Source organism: Anomaloglossus baeobatrachus, chromosome 3 (genome assembly GCF_048569485.1).
Source record: "Anomaloglossus baeobatrachus isolate aAnoBae1 chromosome 3, aAnoBae1.hap1, whole genome shotgun sequence".
NCBI classification, from domain to species: domain Eukaryota; kingdom Metazoa; phylum Chordata; class Amphibia; order Anura; family Aromobatidae; genus Anomaloglossus; species Anomaloglossus baeobatrachus.
The window spans coordinates 428,577,859-428,598,082 of NC_134355.1; the positions used below are offsets into that span (position 1 = coordinate 428,577,859).

Genomic DNA, 20,224 nt, shown 5'->3' on the forward strand with positions numbered 1-20,224 from the left:
CCCTGGTTGTGAGTGTAAGTGTCCTGGTGTGCTAGTGTGTGTACTGACTGGCGGTCATGTAGGACCCGAGCTGTTACAGTGATGTTACCTTGTTTTTGTGACACCTGGTTACCGCAGGGGCGTCACATATACACAAAATCACAGGTGCACACTACATTACATTGGCATCTTAAATACAGCAGACATCCACATACAGCAGTAATACTCAGTAGTGCTGCTCAGGGCAGCATGTATCAGTTGTCAGGTCCCTTTAAACTAAAAACATTGCACTTTGCATACTGCTAATAGAAATTAAAGCAATAGATCGTATTATACATCAAGTCAAGATAACGCAACTTTATCATATAACTAGTTAGGCTGTCTCAATACCTTGATCATGCTTTATCATCAGAATTTAGAGCATCACTAAATACATACAACCATATACCTACACAGCTGTAAACATCTATAATTTGCCTACAATATAAAAAGTATACATAATAAAATATACTTTTCAAAAAAGTTACAAAAAGTTATACACATAATTAGAACAATGGCAGTAAAAATTCCATTGTTAGGGGTGAATCTATTTAATTATTTTCTTTTACTACAGTTCCAATGTTTGTCCATCAGCTGTATCCAAGTCAACTTACCTTTGAATGGTTGGGTGAGCAGAACCAGAGGACCACATAGAGCAACAATACATTAAGACCATGTGCCCATGTTGCAGGTTTTTTTGGTGTTTTTTTCATGCGTTTTTCGTTGCTTATTTTAATTAATAAAAAGCAAGGAAAAAGCATCCCAGTGAAGTCTACGAGAATCCTGACTTGCTGTGCACACGCTGCTTCTTCTTTCTTGCAGATTTTGTTGCCAAATAAAGAAGCAGCATATCAATTATTTCTGCATTTATTTCCTGCGTTTCTATAATTCCTTGCAATGCTTTATAATTACAGTGGATTATAGCGCAGCACATCGCCTCATGCATGGTGTGTGAGGCTCTCCCCGTAGCTCAATAACACGGGGTTGTCATGGTGACAACCCACAGTTACTATGGCAGCGATTGGGTCCTTGTGATAGCATTACAGGGACCCGATCACCAGGGTGAGGTAAGCAATTCCTGTCCATGCCTCTGATCACAGCATTCAGGGGGTTAAACTGCCGGAAGCGGCGCGGGAGCTGCTCCGAGCTGATAGAGCTGGGTCCCGGCTGTAACATCAGCTGGAGATCTGGCGATGATCGAGGGGGTACAGCACCTGAACCCCCGCAGTCGCCAAATTAAAAAAAATGCACAAAAAGAAGCATGGAAAAAAACAATTTGAAAAAACGCGCAAACTCAAAAAAAAAAAAAGTGCGTTTTTTTAGCTGCTTTTTTTCCTGCCAAAACATGCATTTTTATGTGCAGATTTTCTGCATATAAAAACCATTGTGAGCACATAGCCTTACAACACTTAAAATGACATTCTACTGCACAATTATTGTAAGTGAGCATTCCTAGAAATGCTCATTCATGATATTCCTTCAGTCTAAACAAGCTACAGATCACCCAAAGAAGAAGCAAAATGCTCATTTATTGGGTGAAATAAGCTTTTTGCTTGCCTAAAAGATCTTCCATCTTGACAGCACATTCTGTGTAAACTGGACCTACACTGAGAATAATGGCATTCTATGCACACAAAACAATCTACTACGGATCATTCAGTGTCTGGTACGCAGGTGCTGCTCTGACTAGCGGTGGAGCTGCACAGGAGGAGGATGCCAGTGGTCATGTGCCAACAAACTGCCGCGATTGGTAACATCATACCATGTGATTGCCAGGTCCTGTGTTAGTTAAAAGGGAACTCTTTGCTGGGTTATGCTACACCCCCTGATGAAGTTACCAATGTGAAACGTGCTTTTGGGGCAGCAGCAGACAGACCCCTTATATCTCCACAAGAGGGTAGATTGACTGAATTTTTGCCTTAATTTATTGAACCCTACTCCTATGCTGGAATTTCTTTAATGCTTATTATATTTGTACCCAGCAGAAATAATGTATTGCACTGACTACCTTTATGTTAGATCACTAGTATGATAACGTAACAAGTGGAGATCCACCATTAGCAGAAGCAGCCAGGAGACAGTCTGAAGAACGCGTCGCGGGACCTGTAAGTACAATCATAATGTTTTGTGGTTTTTTTGTTTTTTACAGCCCCTGGACCCGAACTGGACCCAAACTGTAACACGAGCTTCCCAGGAAAGCTAGTGTTCGGGATCATGTGCACGAACACTGTGTTCGGTACAGACCATGAACTTTACATTTCGGGTTTGCCCATCACTATCCACTAATCGATAAACTCATTCAAATCTGACTACCTCTATCCAAAAGAATGAATGGTTATCAATATGGCCATTAGGTGTCAGTGTTCCCTTACAGACCTACAGGGACACTAAAGGGCAAGTACCATCCCAAAAAATTTTTTTTTTAATAACTGATAAAATGTAAAATTACTAATGTTTTAATGTTTTGTTTACATATTAGCATTTGTTTTTAATTGAGCAAAATATAATTATTTTTAAAAGTTTGATATTTTCCACTTTAAACACTAAGGGGGAGTAGCTGCTGAAAACCTAATGTACAACTAGCTAACATTACAACTGCAGTAAAAGTTGGTGTAATCTGCTCTCATGTGCCTGATGTCACGCCCCACTCCCATTCTGGGTGTTTGCAAACAGATAAATGAAGATAAAGTTTATGATCACAGTGCGGAGCCATTTTGTTGGTGAGTGCAAAGTGAGTCTGAACTATAGAGTGTCACTGAGGAATGCTCCACTATATTCTGTGCCTCCATAATACTGTGCCCCCATAATACTGTACACCATATTAGTGCACTGCCATATACTGAGGCCCATATACTGAGCCCCCATATTACTGCGCCGCCATATACTGTGCACAGTATATGGAACACAATAATATGGTGCACAGTAATATGGGGCATATTACTGTGCCCCCATATACTGTGCACCATATTACTGAGCCCCATATTACTGTGCCCCATATACTATGCCACCATATACTGTGCCTCCATATTACTATGCCCCCATATACTGTGCCACCATATACTGTACCTCAGAATATAATGCCTCATAATATTGTGCCTATAGTGCTGCATACAGTACACAGCTCTGCTATATCAGTGTGCAGTGATATAGCAGAGCTGTGTCAGTGTGTTCAGAGCAGAGTAGCATGTGATTTCTCTGCATGCTTTGAACACAGCAGCAGCAGCAAGCAGTGATCTGAAGCCAGGCATTGTATTATAGATCTCAGGCTGCAATCACCGCTCCCTACCATCAGTACTCACCCCACCTCCACTCCCAGCATCTCTCGGTGAGTCTGGTGTCTTGGTAGCTCCTCTTGCCTGCCACCGTGCTGAGTACAGTGACAGGAGAAGCTGCCAGTGATAGCAGCTAATATCAGCTGCGGTCACCGCTCTCCATCACCGGTACTCATTCGACCTCCGCTCCCAGAATCTCTTCCTATGAGCCTGGCGTCTTGGCCATCTCTTCCTTCCACCGCGTTGAGTGCAGTGACAGGAGGAGCTGTCATTGATCGCCGCTGTCAGCAGCGATCACCACCCTGCCGCATGTACTCAACTCATTCCCAGACCTACACTCCTGTTAGCCCAGTGTCTCGTCAACTCCTCCTGTCACTGCTTGACTTTCGCTGAGCACAGAGTAGTGACAAGGGGAAAGTGGAGTGCACAGCATATGCTGTTGGCTTCACAAAGATGGCGGCAGTCTCCTCCCTGAGCTGTGATCTGGACAGCCTGGGGGCGTGTCCAGATCACAGCAGGGAGCAGCCACAGTGCAGAAGATCGGGTCGGAGGCCGACTATTATCTCTTATGCACAAACACTGCCATATTTGGGGTGTGTAACGGTCGTTACACACTGCAAATCCAAGATTGCAGTCCCCAGTGTTTGAGTAAAAATAGAATTAAATAAAAACTAATTAAACAATGAATTTAATTTTGTATTAAAAATAACTGATTCCATAATCAATAATTATTAATACAAAACTATAATTGTGGCACCTTCCCTTTTAAAAAACTATTGATTGTTCAAATTTTTATCATCAATATACCCTCTCTTATTCGACCTATTTGGTACTACATGGTATGTGATTGTAAATCTGAAACACTAACTTTGCGATTTAATTTCTGTGCAATTTTGTATACCTAAGGGTCTGCCAAGCTCCTATACTGTGATCAATTCCTGAAATAATCATTTGTATTTTTAAAGTTTTTTCAATAAAATGTTATCTTTTGTGCAAAAAAGACTCAGATTTTCTTTTTCTTTTTCTAAAATATGGATAATTCAGTGCACATCTAGTTGGAATTTTTTTCATGAGCAGCATAAAAAAGTGACCGATTAGCAAACTATAATAAACGTTACTTTGAAGCATGACACTTAATGAACACTTTATAGAGGCTATTTGGGGTCAGTAAGGAAAACTGTGGCATAAATAATATCCTCTGCTTCATATGTATCCTGGAAAAATGCTCACCAGAATGCAACAAGGAATGGAGGAAGTAATAGCAACCTGTACATGTGCACCAACAGCCTGTGGCTGTTGGACCCTCAAGGTCCAAGTTACACACAGCAAATTGTGCTGTAGAGGAAGGAGCTGCACCAGGTCAATGTGGAGGGGGATATTGAGTTGGCACAGAGTTGCCACTAGGAATATCAGGGCCTGATACTGGCAAAATTTTCAAGCCCACTTGAGACTTCGCCTAAGCACTAACCCAGTTCCGTCTCCACCCCTCAAACCTTCCAGTGTCTCACTGGCACTCTTGGAAAAATTATATTATATTTATATTATATAGTATACACACACACACACACACACACACACACACACACACACACAGTCATGGCCAAAAATGTTAGCACCCCCTACACCGCCCCTCTCCATATCTCTCCCACACTGCCCCTATGTATAATATCCCCTACACACACTGCCTCTCTGTATAATATCTCCCCCACACATACTGCCCCTCTGTAAAATATCCCCTCACACACACTAATAATAGAATACACAATATTTAAACAAGTGTCTGCAGATAATATAATCCAAAAACACACAATACCTGGCTGTAGAGCCTCCCCTTCAAAGTAATGTGGCAGTAAGGCAATGGAGGGCAGGTTTTCAACCTTTGTTTTTGGTCAGCCTTATATGTTTTGTATCAATAAAAGGCAAGTTTTTAAATGTATATAAGTTCCCCTCCTGGTATATATCCCCATCCTGGGCCCCTCCTGGTATATATGTCCTCGTGGTATATATCTCCGCTTCCTAGTATATATCTCTCCATCCTGGGCCCTTCCTGGCATGAATGTCCTTCTGGGCCCATCCTGTTATATATGTCCCCTTCCTTGTTTATTTGTCCCTTTCCTGGTATATAAATCCCCATAATTGGCACATTCTGGTATATATGTCCCTTTCCTGAGCCACTCCTGGTATATATGTCCCTTGCCTGGTTTATTTGTCCCCTTCCTGGTATATATCCTCATCCTAGGCCCCTCCTGGTATATATATCCCCCTCCTGAGCACAATCTAGTGTATATCCCCATCCTGGTCTCTGTCCCCTTCCTTGTTTATATGTCCTCCTCCTGGTATACATGTCCCTTTCCTGGGCGCTTCTTGGCAAGAAAAACCCCCAAACATTTTACTCACCCTCCCCGGCTCCCAGCTTGCATGGCGTCTTCTCTGAGGAGCAATGCATTTCACATGGATGTGCACTCTCCAACACACATTCATCTGAACTAAGGCAGGTGCTGGGGACTGCAGGCCCCAACCACCCCAACGATTGTCCCGTTCCTGTCTTCAGCTAACCGAGCGCTTACCTTTCCCCGCCAGCTGCCGCATCCTCACCACCTCCATGGCTCTGTTACGTACTGCAGTGTGATGAGATCGCAGAGGGATGATCTCTTCATGCTGCTGCACGTTGGGCTGCGGATTGACGCGCCGGCACCATGCACTGCCCCACTGACCGTGCCTCAACCACATGGCTAATTTACATACACTTTGCATGCATAATAGCCATGTGTAGCGGCCGAAATGACACGGCTGACCCCCTCTGCTGCGGCTGTGACTGGGGCTTGGTGAAGAAGGGTGCCTGGCCCAGGGCTTAATAAAGCTAAGTAATTACCCCAGGCCTCCCTCTTCACCGGGACCCATGCACCATACATAGTTGTCATGCCCTAATGGTGGCCCTGGTCACAGGTAGGGAACGAGGTTGAAAGAGGGAAAATTACAACGTTTCTGACAATTATAACCATTTGCCGCAAAGTGTGGAAAGTGAACCAATAGTTTTCTCAGTTGTGATGGCGAGCATGGCAAACTGTATGCTGGAATTCTTGTCAGATCTGATCATGAGATTGCCGTACTTTTAGACCCTTACTAGAAAAACAAAATGGAGAATTTTTTATGGCTTAAGAAAGGGAGCCTAAATTGGTGTACTACCATTATAACTGTATTTCCTGAACGGTAAAGTTTTCATCTTGCGGACGTCTGACAGGATTGCTGACCAGGAGATCCCTCTCAACACCCAGCAGAACCAACACTCCCCTGTTGGAGCCCAGCAAGGAGGTAACAACAAGCAGATGAGACAACAGAAGCAACAACAGTACATTTTTGACATGATGGACCAGTTATTTTATCTGCCACTGCACCAACCTACTGATCTTCACAAACAGATGGATAGTCCTGAACAGCCAGGTTCTATAGTACCTAGACTGTTTCCTTTATCCAGCAGAAAACCTGAAACCTGATCCCATGTAAATCTGGCTCAGCAGACCAGTGGCAAGAACTGGCCCAGTTTGCGGTGTCTTGTCCGGCCTCCAGTGTACTGAACTATCAGAGGGTAATTAAGCACAGCCCGTGGCTTTGTCACACCTAAGTGGACCAGATCATTTTCCGCCAAAGTGGAAAAGTTTACATTTGTCAAATGTATCAGGAATGGTTCATTCCACTACGGGCTGTCTGAGTGTCCATTTTCCATCTTTTACATCATTCTGTTGCCACCAGTGTTGATTGCCCATGCTCAGCCAAGCATGTACTCCATGATGTTCATTATTTAATCTATATTGTAGTGCTGCTGGGACGGCCATTGCTGGCCCTACACTACCAGACATCTCCTTGCCTACCCTGTCGTATTTTTATGCAGTATGGCCATCACTGCCAGAGTTAGTCTTTATTTTATTATGTAATATTTGGAATGGCCCCAGCTTCTAAACCCTTTTTTTATATCCTCCAACACAACATGTTTCATGTAACGTAGGCATTATCACAAGTTTCAGGACAGACTTTAAAAATATTGAATGTATTACCTTTCTGACAAACAATTTCTTCCACCAGATGACGAGCCTCTACATTGATTCTCCACTCCAGAACCTTTTTACCCAAGCCAAGGTTGCGCAGAATTTTTAGGACAAGGCGCCTCTGTAGTTTCCAATTAAGCCCATTGGAAAGAATAATTCCTATAAGAAAAACAAATCAAAAAATTGGATTTCACTAGTTGTGATTTAATGTGCTAGTACATTATCCAATAAAATTTCATTTGGGCCAGGGTAAAGACAATCAGCAGAATTTCAACCCTCAAACTATTTACATGTTTTTAAGGACAAGTCCAGTAGTACCTTAAGATGGCCAGTCCATTCCTCCATTAATGAGAAATTAGTGTTTGAACTTATATACAAATGAGTATGATAGTCTAGACTCAAAGCCTGTCTTTCCAGCTCAATTTCCCACCTAGCACTGCCTACTTCTTCTTAAATAAAGGCCTCTTTGCTGTGTAACATCTGGCTAATGAGCTGTTAGTCAAGCAGGAGGCGGTTGCATTGGGTTGACAATAGAGCTGGAGTGACAGAGGCTTCAGACCTACAACCTGATTTGCATACCAATTCAAATGCTGATTTCTCAGTGATGGAGGAAAGGACTGCCGATATAAAAGAATTTCTGGATTGGTTTTTGAAAGAGCTGCGGTGTGAAATCCTGCTGACAGATTCCCTTTAAAGTCATTTTTACATATTTTATGCGCCTAAACTATGTCATCTATTTAATCAATCTATTTACATATTACACAGGGTGGGCTTCAAATGAAAGACTTAAGCTGGGTTTACACACTGCAACATCGCAAAGGACATCGCTGTAACGTCACCGGTTTGGTGACGCAATAGCGACCTCCCTAAGTCTCTGCCAAGTCTCTGGTGAGCGTTCAAACAGGCAAACCTGGCCAACAACTCAACAGCGATCCGGACCTGCAGAGCGACCTAGCTGGTTGTTTGGGGACGTTGATAAGCAGCCTTTTGAAAGGGAAGTTGCTAACAAAGTCGCTGCAAAGTCTTCACACACTGAAACTTCATGCTGCACAGCGGGAAACAAAGGACCTAGGAATGGTCCTGAACGATTTGTAACGATTACAACTTCACAGCAGGGGCCGGGTCGCTGATAGGTTTCACACACTGCAACATCGCAAACAACATCGCTATTGCGTCACAAAACCGGTGACGTTACAGCGATGTCGTTTGAGATGTTGCAGTGTGTAAACCCAGCTTTATGTCATGCCTTGGGATCCAGTAACCTTGTACAGAGTCGTCTGTTTCCTTATTTGCTGAGCCACAGCCTTGGTAAGTCTCTGTGCAAATGATGATTGTCTATTTACTTTTTTCTTCATTGGTGTGCCATTATCATTGTTTGTAATTGATATATATATATATATATATATATATATATATATATATATTGTGAGACTGTGACCGGGGTTATCTATGACGGCCGGTATGTCTCGCCCCGGTTGTGCTCACTCCATGATAGAAAGTAAATCCACTCTAGGGTTAATGCTGTTTCCCTACAGGCTGAAGGAAGGGTTAAATGGAAACAGGAACAAGGGCAGGTGTGCCGGGTGTGGGGGAGTGAACAGAACTCCCTGAGCTCTCTGCTGGGGAGGCACATGTATATTATTGTGGACTTTCGTTTGGACATTAAAAACCGTGTGCTGTGAACCTTAATGCCTGGATCCCGTGTCTTCTGCTGCGCAGCCGACCGTGCTACCTCACATATGGTGGAGAATCGGCGGGCATGACAGCCGGTGAGGTGTAGCATCCATCCCTGGTGACCCAGTAGCACATGTCCCCTGGATTCGAGCGGCTATACTACAGCCCAAACCCGGCGACGCCATGGAGGACATACTAAGGCAGCAGCAACAGACTAATGCACAGCTACAAGAGGCTAATGCACAGCAACAGCAGGCTAATGCACAGCAGCAACAGACCAATGCACACCTGCTCCGGGCGTTGGAACGTCAGCAGCAATCCTTGCAAATGCAGGAAAAAAGGCACCAAGAACAGATGGTTCTCCTGGCCAAGTCGATCCGTGCCGGACCGGCAGCAACAACCCCGGGACCGGGTGACGACGGCAGCGTTCGGAAAGCGGTGAGACAAGCGTTGCAAAAGATGACCCCGGGGGATGATGTGGAAGCGTTCCTGGCGGTGTTTGAGCGGGTGGCCGAGCGGGAAAAGCTGCCGACCCCCCAGTGGGCTGAGGTATTGTCGCCCTATCTGACGGGGGAACCCCAAAAATCGTACCTGGACCTCTGTACCGAGGACGCCATTGACTATGTGACCCTGAAAGCCGAAATACTGGCTCGGTTGGGGGTGAATACCTATGTGCGGGCTCAGCGGGTAAATCAGTGGTTCTATGAGGAAGCCAAACCCGTACGCTCCCAGGCCTATGACTTGTTGCATCTTGTAAAAAAGTGGTTGCAGCCTGACACTCTGAGCCCGGCGCAAATGGTGGAAAGGGTAGTAGTGGATCGTTTTGTGCGCACTTTACCAGTCACCGTTCAACGGTGGGTAGGACAGGGTGACCCGAGTACCCTGGACCAACTAGTGTCCCTGGTAGAGCGGCATGTGGCTATGCAGGACTTGATACGGGACACTGAGACTTTGCGTACCGCCCGTCGGTCCGGCCCCTCCAAGCCTAGGGCCAAGGACCCACCGCTGACAACGGTGCAGGAGTCCCCTACCGTCCCGTCTGAGGCCGCGGCCGCCATTCCTGAGGTCCGGAAGGTTCTGTACCCTAAACGACAACCCGTCAAGGGGGTTTCCGTCCCCATTAGATGTTGGCGGTGCCAGCGGGTGGGACATATGGAAGCCCAGTGTCCACTCACCACGGAGCCCATGGATTGTGGGGTTACCCGGCGGGGTTCAATGTATGCTCATGTGGTGTGTACCGCTGACCTGGTCTCCCCAGAGACGGAGCCCCACTTGTGCCAAATACAGGTGAATGGATGTCCGGTTACAGGATTGTTGGATTCCGGAAGCTTAGTGACCCTTGTGCGATCCACCTTGAGGGCTAAAGTAAAGGCCACAGGACGTACCGTGGGGGTGGTTTGCATACATGGGGACCGCCGAGACTATCCCACGGGGATTGTCACCATCACAGCACCTTGCGGTCAGGTGCAACATGAGGTGGGACTTCTTAACACTCTTCCTTATGACGTGATCCTAGGAAGGGATCTGCCCTATTTTTGGACTTTATGGAGGGGAACCCCTAAGTCCCCTCAGATATTGGTCAGTCCGGGACCTGAGCCCTACAATCCTGAATCCGGGACGCCTGCCGTAGGGGTCACCATGATAGGGACAGAGTGTGAACCCGATAGGTCACCCCTAGAGGTATTGGCAGGAGAGGCTGAGATGGTCGAGCCCATCCCGGAGTTGGAGGCGTCCCCAGATACGTTTGGGACAGCCCAACTCCAGGACCCTACGTTAATACATGCCCGGAGTCGGGTGACAGTAGTTGACGGGGTGGCACAGCTGCCCGGTGCCCAGGTAAGGTACCCCCATTTCGCTCTTAAGCAAGATTTACTCTACCGGATAGATGAAATACGGGGCGTGGGGTAGAACAGTTGGTGGTGCCCCAGCCGCATCGCCGGCGGGTCCTCGACTTGGCTCATAAACACCTGATGAGTGGCCACCTAGGGGTCAAGAAAATGCAGGAGCGAATATTGCAAAGGTTCTATTGGCCCGGGGTCTTTGGGGAGGTAAAACGGTTCTGCGAAACCTGCCCGGAGTGTCAGCTTACCGCACCCCTGACCCATTTTCGCAGTCCGTTGGTACCGTTACCCATTATAGAAGTCCCTTTTGAACGGATAGGGATGGATCTGGTGGGGCCCCTCGTAAAGTCCGCTCGAGGGCACCAACACATCCTTGTGATCGTTGACTATGCCACCCGGTATCTCGAGGCGATACCTCTCAGACATACTGCAGCAAAGCTTATAGCTCGGGAGTTGTTTGCTGTGTTCTGCCGGGTGGGGTTGCCCAAGGAGATCCTTACGGATCAGGGGACCCCGTTCATGTCTAAAGTAACCAAAGAGCTATGCCGGCTACTCCAGATCAAGCAGTTGCGTACGTCTGTGTATCATCCTCAAACGGACGGTTTAGTCGAGCGTTTCAATAAAACCCTGAAAACCATGCTCACAAGGGTGATTTCAAAAGACGGGAAAGAGTGGGATATGATGCTTCCCTATTTGATGTTTGCCATACGAGAGGTGCCACAGGCATCCACGGGGTTTTCGCCTTTTGAATTGTTATACGGGCGACATCCCCGGGGATTGTTGGACCTGGCAAAGGAAACATGAGAGCAAGAGCCCACCCCCCATAAAAGTGTGATTGAACACATTTTGGGTATGCAGAACCGCATAAGCGCGGTCATGCCAATTGTGAAGGAGCATTTACAGGAGGTTCAGGCCGCGCAAAGCGGCCGCTACAATAGACAAGCCACCGTGCGGACCTTTAAACCCGGGGATCGGGTGTTGGTATTAATCCCCACGGCGGAGAGTAAATTCCTGGCTCAGTGGCAAGGCCCCTACGAGATAAAGGAAAGAGTCGGGGTGGTTAACTATAAAGTATTGCAGCCCGGTAGGCGGAAACCTGAACAAATATACCATGTCAACCTATTAAAACCTTGGCAGGAACGGGAAAGCCTGATGGCTGTTTTTTCCCCACCTCCCTCCTCTTCGGGTCGTTCACATCCGGCTCCAGCGACCTCCGGAGAGGACGAACCGGAAGTAAGGATTGGAGAAGCCCTCACCAAGACTCAGAGGCGAGAGGCCAGACGGTTGGTTCAGCAGAACCCCGATGTCTTCTCCGAGCTGCCCGGTAGGACCAGTCTGATACGACATGATATTGTCACCGAGCCCCACCTGAAGGTACGCCTAAAGTCATACCGGGTACCAGAGGCTCGACGACAAGCCATATCGGAGGAAGTAAAGACAATGTTACGCCTGGGGGTCATCGAAAAATCCCGGAGTGAATGGGCTAGTCCGATTGTCCTAATACCAAAACCCGATGGCTCCTTAAGGTTCTGCAATGACTTTAGGAGATTGAACGAAATATCCAAGTTCGATCTCTACCCCATGCCCCGGGTGGATGAGCTGATTGATAGGCTGGGACAGGCGCGATATTTTACCACGCTCGACCTGACCAAGGGGTACTGGCAGGTGCCACTGACGGAGTCCGCCAAGGAGAAAACCGCTTTTGTTACGCCGGAGGGTCTCTTCCACTATGTTGTCTTGCCTTTTGGGTTACATGGCGCTCCGGCCACGTTCCAGAGGTTGATGGACTTAGTGCTGGAACCCCACCAGGCATATGCATCAGCGTACCTTGATGACATCATTATTTACAGCTCCGATTGGCAGACCCACTTGGAACAGGTACAAGCTGTGGTGGACGCGCTTCGAACAGCCGGATTGACAGCCAATCCCAAGAAATGTGCGTTGGGACTCACGGAAGCCCGCTACTTGGGCTACGTGATAGGCCAAGGAGTGATTAAGCCCCAAATTAACAAGGTTGAGGCGATCCAGAAGTGGCCTAGACCCCTGACCACGAAGCAGGTTAGGGCCTTCCTGGGTATCGTGGGATACTACAGGAGGTTTGTAAAGGATTTTGCGGGACTATCAGCCCCCTTGACGGACCTTCTCAAAGGCAAGAAGTCCATCATGGTGCGCTGGACTCCGCAGGCCGAGGACTCCTTCCAGGCCCTGAAGGGGGTCCTGTGCGGACAGCCCGTTCTTGTACACCCTGATTTCCGGAAGGAGTTCATAGTACAGACTGACGCCTCAGAAGTCGGCCTGGGGGCAGTGCTGTCTCAGGTGGTTCAGGGGGAGGAACACCCCGTCATCTTCTTAAGTAGGAAGCTCACCCCTCCCGAGCGGAATTATAGCGTAGTGGAGAAGGAGTGCCTGGCGATCAAGTGGGCCTTGGAGTCCCTACGCTATTACCTGCTGGGACGGCAGTTTCGCTTGGTGACGGATCACTCTCCGCTGGTCTGGATGAGGTCCGCCAAGGAACGGAATGCCCGGGTTACCCGGTGGTTCCTTTCTCTGCAGAACTTCCGGTTTACGGTTGAACATAGGGCCGGTGGGTTGCAGGGCAACGCCGATGCCTTGTCCCGCGGCCCGTGTTTGATGGCGGGAGTTCAACCCCGCACGCTTGAACTGAGGGGGGGGGTATGTGAGACTGTGACCGGGGTTATCTATGACGGCCGGTATCTCTCGCCCCGGTTGTGCTCACTCGATGATAGAAAGTAAATCCACTCTAGGGTTAATGCTGTTTCCCTACAGGCTGAAGGAAGGGTTAAATGGAAACAGGAACAAGGGCAGGTGTGCCGGGTGTGGGGGAGTGAACAGAACTCCCTGAGCTCTCTGCTGGAGAGGCACATGTATATTATTGTGGACTTTTGTTTGGACATTAAAAACCGTGTGCTGTGAACCTTAATGCCTGGATCCCGTGTCTTCTGCTGCGCAGCCGACCGTGCTACCTCACAATATATATATATATATTAGCTGTACTACCCGGGTTAATAACTGCTGTTAACAAGATAGAATGTATTAACATTCCCGGGATAGAATGTATAAATAGAATGTATTAACGCCCGGGATAGTAACTGTCTCTGTCTCTCTCCCATTCTCTGTCTGTCTCCCCCCTGTATATATCTCTCTGTCTCTCTCTCTCTTTGTCTGTCTCCCCCCTGTATATATCTCTCTGTCTCTCTCTCTCTTTGTCTGTCTCTTTCCCTGTATATATCTCTCTGTCTCTCTCTCTCTTTGTCTATCTCTTTCCCTGTATATATCTCTCTGTCTCTCTCTCTCTTTGTCTGTCTCTTTCCCTGTATATATCTCTCTGTCTCTCTCTCTCTTTGTCTGTCTCTTTCCCTGTATATATCTCTCTGTCTCTCTCTCTCTTTGTCTGTCTCTTTCCCTGTATATATCTCTCTGTCTCTCTCTCTCTTTGTCTGTCTCTTTCCCTGTATATATCTCTCTGTCTCTCTCTCTCTTTGTCTGTCTCTTTCCCTGTATATATCTCTCTGTCTCTCTCTCTCTTTGTCTGTCTCTTTCCCTGTATATATCTCTCTGTCTCTCTCTCTCTTTGTCTGTCTCTTTCCCTGTATATATCTCTCTGTCTCTCTCTCTCTTTGTCTGTCTCTTTCCCTGTATATATCTCTCTGTCTCTCTCTCTCTTTGTCTGTCTCTTTCCCTGTATATATCTCTCTGTCTCTCTCTCTCTTTGTCTGTCTCTTTCCCTGTATATATCTCTCTGTCTCTCTCTCTCTTTGTCTGTCTCTTTCCCTGTATATATCTCTCTGTCTCTCTCTCTCTTTGTCTGTCTCTTTCCCTGTATATATCTCTCTGTCTCTCTCTCTCTTTGTCTGTCTCTTTCCCTGTATATATCTCTCTGTCTCTCTCTCTTTGTCTGTCTCTTTCCCTGTCTGTCTCTGACTGTCTCTATCTCTGTCTCTTTCCCTGTCTGTCTCTGACTGTCTCTATCTCTGTCTCTTTCCCTGTCTGTCTCTGACTGTCTCTATCTCTGTCTCTTTCCCTGTCTGTCTCTTTGTCTGTCTCTTTGTCTGTCTCTTTGTCTGTCTCTTTGTCTGTCTCTTTGTCTGTCTCTTTGTCTGTCTCTTTGTCTGTCTCTTTGTCTGTCTCTTTGTCTGTCTCTTTGTCTGTCTCTTTGTCTGTCTCTTTGTCTGTCTCTTTGTCTGTCTCTTTGTCTGTCTCTTTGTCTGTCTCTTTGTCTGTATATATATCTCTGTATATATCTCTGTATATATGTCTGTCTCTTTGTCTGTATATATCTCTGTATATATCTCTGTATATATGTCTGTCTCTTTGTCTGTATATATCTCTGTATATATCTCTGTATATATCTCTGTATATATCTCTGTATATATCTCTGTATATATCTCTGTATATATCTCTGTATATATCTCTGTATATATGTCTGTCTCTTTCCCTGTGTCTGTCTCTTTCCCTGTGTCTGTCTCTTTCCCTGTGTCTGTCTCTTTCCCTGTGTCTGTCTCTTTCCCTGTGTCTGTCTCTTTCCCTGTGTCTGTCTCTTTCCCTGTGTCTGTCTCTTTCCCTGTGTCTGTCTCTTTCCCTGTGTCTGTCTCTTTCCCTGTGTCTGTCTCTTTCCCTGTGTCTGTCTCTTTCCCTGTGTCTGTCTCTTTCCCTGTGTCTGTCTCTTTCCCTGTGTCTGTCTCTTTCCCTGTGTCTGTCTCTTTCCCTGTGTCTGTCTCTTTCCCTGTGTCTGTCTCTTTCCCTGTGTCTGTCTCTTTCCCTCTTTCCCTGTGTCTGTCTCTTTCCCTCTTTCCCTGTGTCTGTCTCTTTCCCTCTTTCCCTTTGTCTGTCCCTTTGTCTGTCCCTTTGTCTGTCCCTTTGTCTGTCCCTTTGTCTGTCCCTTTGTCTGTCCCTTTGTCTGTCCCTTTGTCTGTCCCTTTGTCTGTCCCTTTGTCTGTCCCTTTGTCTGTCTCTTTACCTGTCTCTTTACCTGTCTCTTTACCTGTCTCTTTACCTGTCTTTGTCTGTCTTTTACCCTGTTTGTCTCTTTCCCTTTCTTTCCCTGTCTGTCTTTTTCCCTGCGTCTGTCTCTGTCTCTTTCCCTGTCAGTCTGTCTCTTTGTCTGTGTCTCTCTCTGTCTCTTTGTGTCTGTTTCTTACACTGTCTGTGTCTGCCTCTTTCCCGGTCTGTGTGTCTCTTTGTGTCTGCCTCTTTCCCTGTCTGTGTGTCTCTTTCCCTGGCTGCATTGTGACACGCCAACAATCCATATAAGGGCGTGGCTGCGCATTCTTCTGAAGTTCTGGCTGCACTGTGCCTCCCAGCTCCATTCGCGTAATGGAGGCAGGTTTTTTTGGCGAATACCTGTAAAGCGCGGGGTTAAAATTCCCCCTCAAAACATAGCCTATGACGCTCTCGGGGTCCAGACGTGTGAGTGTGCAAAATTTTGTGGCTGTAGCTGCGACGGTGCAGATGCCAATCCCGGACATACACACATACATACATACATACATACATACATACATACACACATTCAGCTTTATATATTAGATATATATATACACTCCTATTACAGCCATTCTCTGCTGGCTATAGTCATTCCTACAGTATGTGGATCCTGCTAGGAGGTCCAGCACCATTGTGAAGGATTTTTCCCTGTCAGACAGAGATCAGCTTGGTATATCCTCCTAAGGCTATGTGCACACACTGCATTCTTTTGATGCTGTGTTTGTGCGTTTTTGGCAGCTAAAAACGCACAAAATTGTACCCACGGCAAAAAACACATGCGTTTTTACCACGATTTGGTGCGTTTTTGATCTCTGCGTTTTTCCAATGCATTAAATGGGGGGAAAACGCAGAAAAATACAGGAAAGAATTGACATGCCCATTTTTTTTTTTAAGCTCAAAAACGCAGCTTAAAAAAAAAGTTGTGTGCGGACAGCAAAAATGAAAACTCAGACTTTGCTGGGGAAGCAAAGTCATGCAGTTTTGAGGCCAAAAACGCACCTGAAAAACGAGCAAAAACGCCGCGAAAAATGCACTGTGTGCACATAGCCTTACTGTCTCACTTGTCTAACCTACTCCTCTAGTCTAGTCTAGTCACTTTTTTCCACTTGTGCACATGTTTACCTATTCAGGGTAAAAGTGCTCAGCAATATCCCTCTGATTCTAGGTGCAACCAGGGACTGTGCAGCTGTGAATATTAAGGAAAATGAAGAAATCCAGCACTCATTGGATACGGTTAGAAAACAAAGCAAGTTTATTTAACAATGGTCCAACAGTGGTTATTTGTGCATGAATTTGTGACGATTCAGTCAAACACAGACTTTTTCAAACATACATTGTAAACATGTAAGAATTTCAAACCAAAAAGACAAGATAAAATCCCAACGTCACGAAACACAAAAGCAAACCCAGATAGAAGAGCATCGTGCACACCTATCATAAGTATTGTTGTGAGGGTAGGCCTGGGCTATAGGTCGTTTATCCAGATCTAATAAGATGATCTGTGTATGTAAATAATCAAAGTATAGATGTTGTTGCATAATTATCTGTGTGTGTATATGACAATCGCATAGAAGCTTCATAATATGATGATTCTAAGATGTGTATTCTGCAAAGTGTTAAAGATAAGGTTGCCAAAGGGAACAATGAACAAAGAGGTATTCATAACATACTGAGAGAATTCATAATCAGTTGTTTCACACCATGTGAGATGTGGGATGTTGACTCCTTGTTCTTGCTCCAAGGTCAAAGTCGAATATTGTATTGTATAATCATGAGATTCTTTAATACACGGGTCAGAAGTAAGCTTCTGATCAAACAGTGAACGCGTTTCATTGTCTGATTCATTTATATCTGCACAGATAGATTTGAACTCAGTCTCTGTGACCCTGAAAAACCCCATTTGCGGTTTTCCCAAAATTCCAAACCTTGATATTGTTACAGGATTCACAAGTTGACAGTTAGACACTGGTTTATACTCAGCTGGGGATATCCATATATTCCAGCGTTTCAAATCCCAGTACTTCCCTGTTTTCTACATCCTCCTATCTTATATAACAAGTTACTTAGAGTGGATTTTGGCCCATCTGCTCCAAATTCAGTTACATATTTTGACCCCAAAGAGGGGCACTTTCCCATGACTGAAATGCCTCCAGTGCAATAATGTCCTCAAAGCGGATAAGTTTATGATCCCCACATCGGTCATGGGATTCCAATAAAACAATTTTACCTGGGAACCAACATTATAGTGTATGCTCTTAAATGACAATGTGGCTTACTATACATTGGGGAAACTACACAACAGATTAAAGATAGGATCTTACAACACAAATCCATCATTCGCGTTGACTCGTCCCCCCTTGCCCTCACATTTTCATAAAATGGGTCATAAACTAACATTACAGATTCTGGAACAGATCCCCTTCTATAGACAGGGTGGCGACAGGGTATCACAACTTAAGAAAACAGACATTTTGGATTTTCACTCTTTAAAACATTTGAATGTAAGAGATTATATACGGAATTTGAAGGTGTTGAGTTTTACTTGAATATGTACCCGCTAATTTTGATATGTTATTCTCATTAACCTCAATTTTCTTTCTTGTTTTTCACTTTAAGACCCTGTGCGCACACTGCGTTTTTACCCGCAGTTTTTTTGCATTTTGATGCAGAAATTTGAGAAAATGGTTGTAACCTTTCTGCAGACATTCCCCAGCAAAACCTATGGAAAAAAATATATTAGCTGTGCGCACACTGCGTTCTTTTTCTCAAGAAAATCTACAGAAAAAATTTCTTGAGAAAAAAAAAAAGACCATGTGACGTCTTTTCTGACAGGAAGAGGAAGTTGAGCAGAGAGTAAACACACACAGATCACACTCACACACAGACACAGACATGTAAGTGGGGCATGCATACTGACAGTGGCGGCCAGTGGGGCATGCATACTGACAGTGGCAGCCAGTGGGGCATGCATACTGACAGTGGCAGCCAGTGGGGCATGCATACTGACAGTGGCGGCCAGTGGGGCATGCATACTGACAGTGGCGGCCAGTGGGGCATGCATACTGACAGTGGCGGCCAGTGGGGCATGCATACTGACAGTGGCGGCCAGTGGGGCATGCATACTGACAGTGGCGGCCAGTGGGGCATGCATACTGACAGTGGCGGCCAGTGGGGCATGCATACTGACAGTGGCGGCCAGTGGGGCATGCATACTGACAGTGGCAGCCAGTGGGGCATGCATACTGACAGTGGCAGCCAGTGGGGCATGCATACTGACAGTGGCAGCCAGTGGGGCATGCATACTGACAGTGGCGGCCAGTGGGGCATGCATACTGACAGTGGCGGCCAGTGGGGCATGCATACTGACAGTGGCAGCCAGTGGGGCATGCATACTGACAGTGGCAGCCAGTGGGGCATGCATACTGACAGTGGCAGCCAGTGGGGCATGCATACTGACAGTGGCGGCCAGTGGGGCATGCATACTGACAGTGGCGGCCAGTGGGGCATGCATACTGACAGTGGCGGCCAGTGGGGCATGCATACTGACAGTGGCGGCCAGTGGGGCATGCATACTGACAGTGGCGGCCAGTGGGGCATGCATACTGACAGTGGCGGCCAGTGGGGCATGCATACTGACAGTGGCGGCCAGTGGGGCATGCATACTGACAGTGGCGGCCAGTGGGGCATGCATACTGACAGTGGCGGCCAGTGGGGCATGCATACTGACAGTGGCGGCCAGTGGGGCATGCATACTGACAGTGGCGGCCAGTAGGGCATGCATAATGACAGTGGTGGTCAGTAGGGCATGCATACTGACAGTGGTGGCCAGTGGGATATGCATACTGACAGTGGTGGCCAGTGGGGCATGCATACTGACAGTGGTGGCTAGTGGGGCATGCATACTGATAGTGGTGGCCAATGTGGCATTCATTCTGGCCCTAGGGATGCTGAGGGCAAAGGCAGGCAGCACTGCAGCAGCAGAGCCTGAGGGCTCTTCTGGCTGCCTTCTCTGAATCCCCTGTGTGTCTGCTTCATCTATTGCAGGCACAGGGGGGACCTGAAAAGACAAGTGCTGCTCCCCTGCTCTCCCCTCCTGCAGCCATTTTGCACTCTCCCTGCTGCTACTGGTGCACTTACCGCAGTTTATAGAACAAACGTTTTTGAAGTGGCCGCTGTGGAGAGGAGTCGGTCACGTGAGGATCCCAGGGTAGAATAGGCAGGCAAAGGGGGCGTGGCCAGCATCGACAGAGTAGGAGGAGGGGACAAGGGAGGCATCCGAGGAGTGTGTGTGTCCAGCATTGAGGGGGCGTGGATGACAGCAAAAGGGGGCGTGGCTAGCAGCATAGATGCTGTAGAAGGCATCCAGATAGTG

The 20,224-nt window shown here is 46.7% G+C and overlaps 1 protein-coding gene across 2 annotated transcripts in view; it reads right to left on the reverse strand.

The window, feature by feature from the left end:
• LOC142296589 (cytochrome P450 2J2-like) overlaps positions 1 to 20,224 on the reverse strand; it is a 255,430-nt gene that overhangs the window by 147,205 nt on the left and 88,001 nt on the right. For both annotated transcript variants that reach the window (XM_075340381.1, XM_075340380.1), the window contains exon 4: positions 7,343 to 7,492. In XM_075340381.1, coding sequence (XP_075196496.1) covers positions 7,343 to 7,492 — 150 coding nt within the window. The remainder of the gene's footprint in view (positions 1 to 7,342; positions 7,493 to 20,224) is intronic.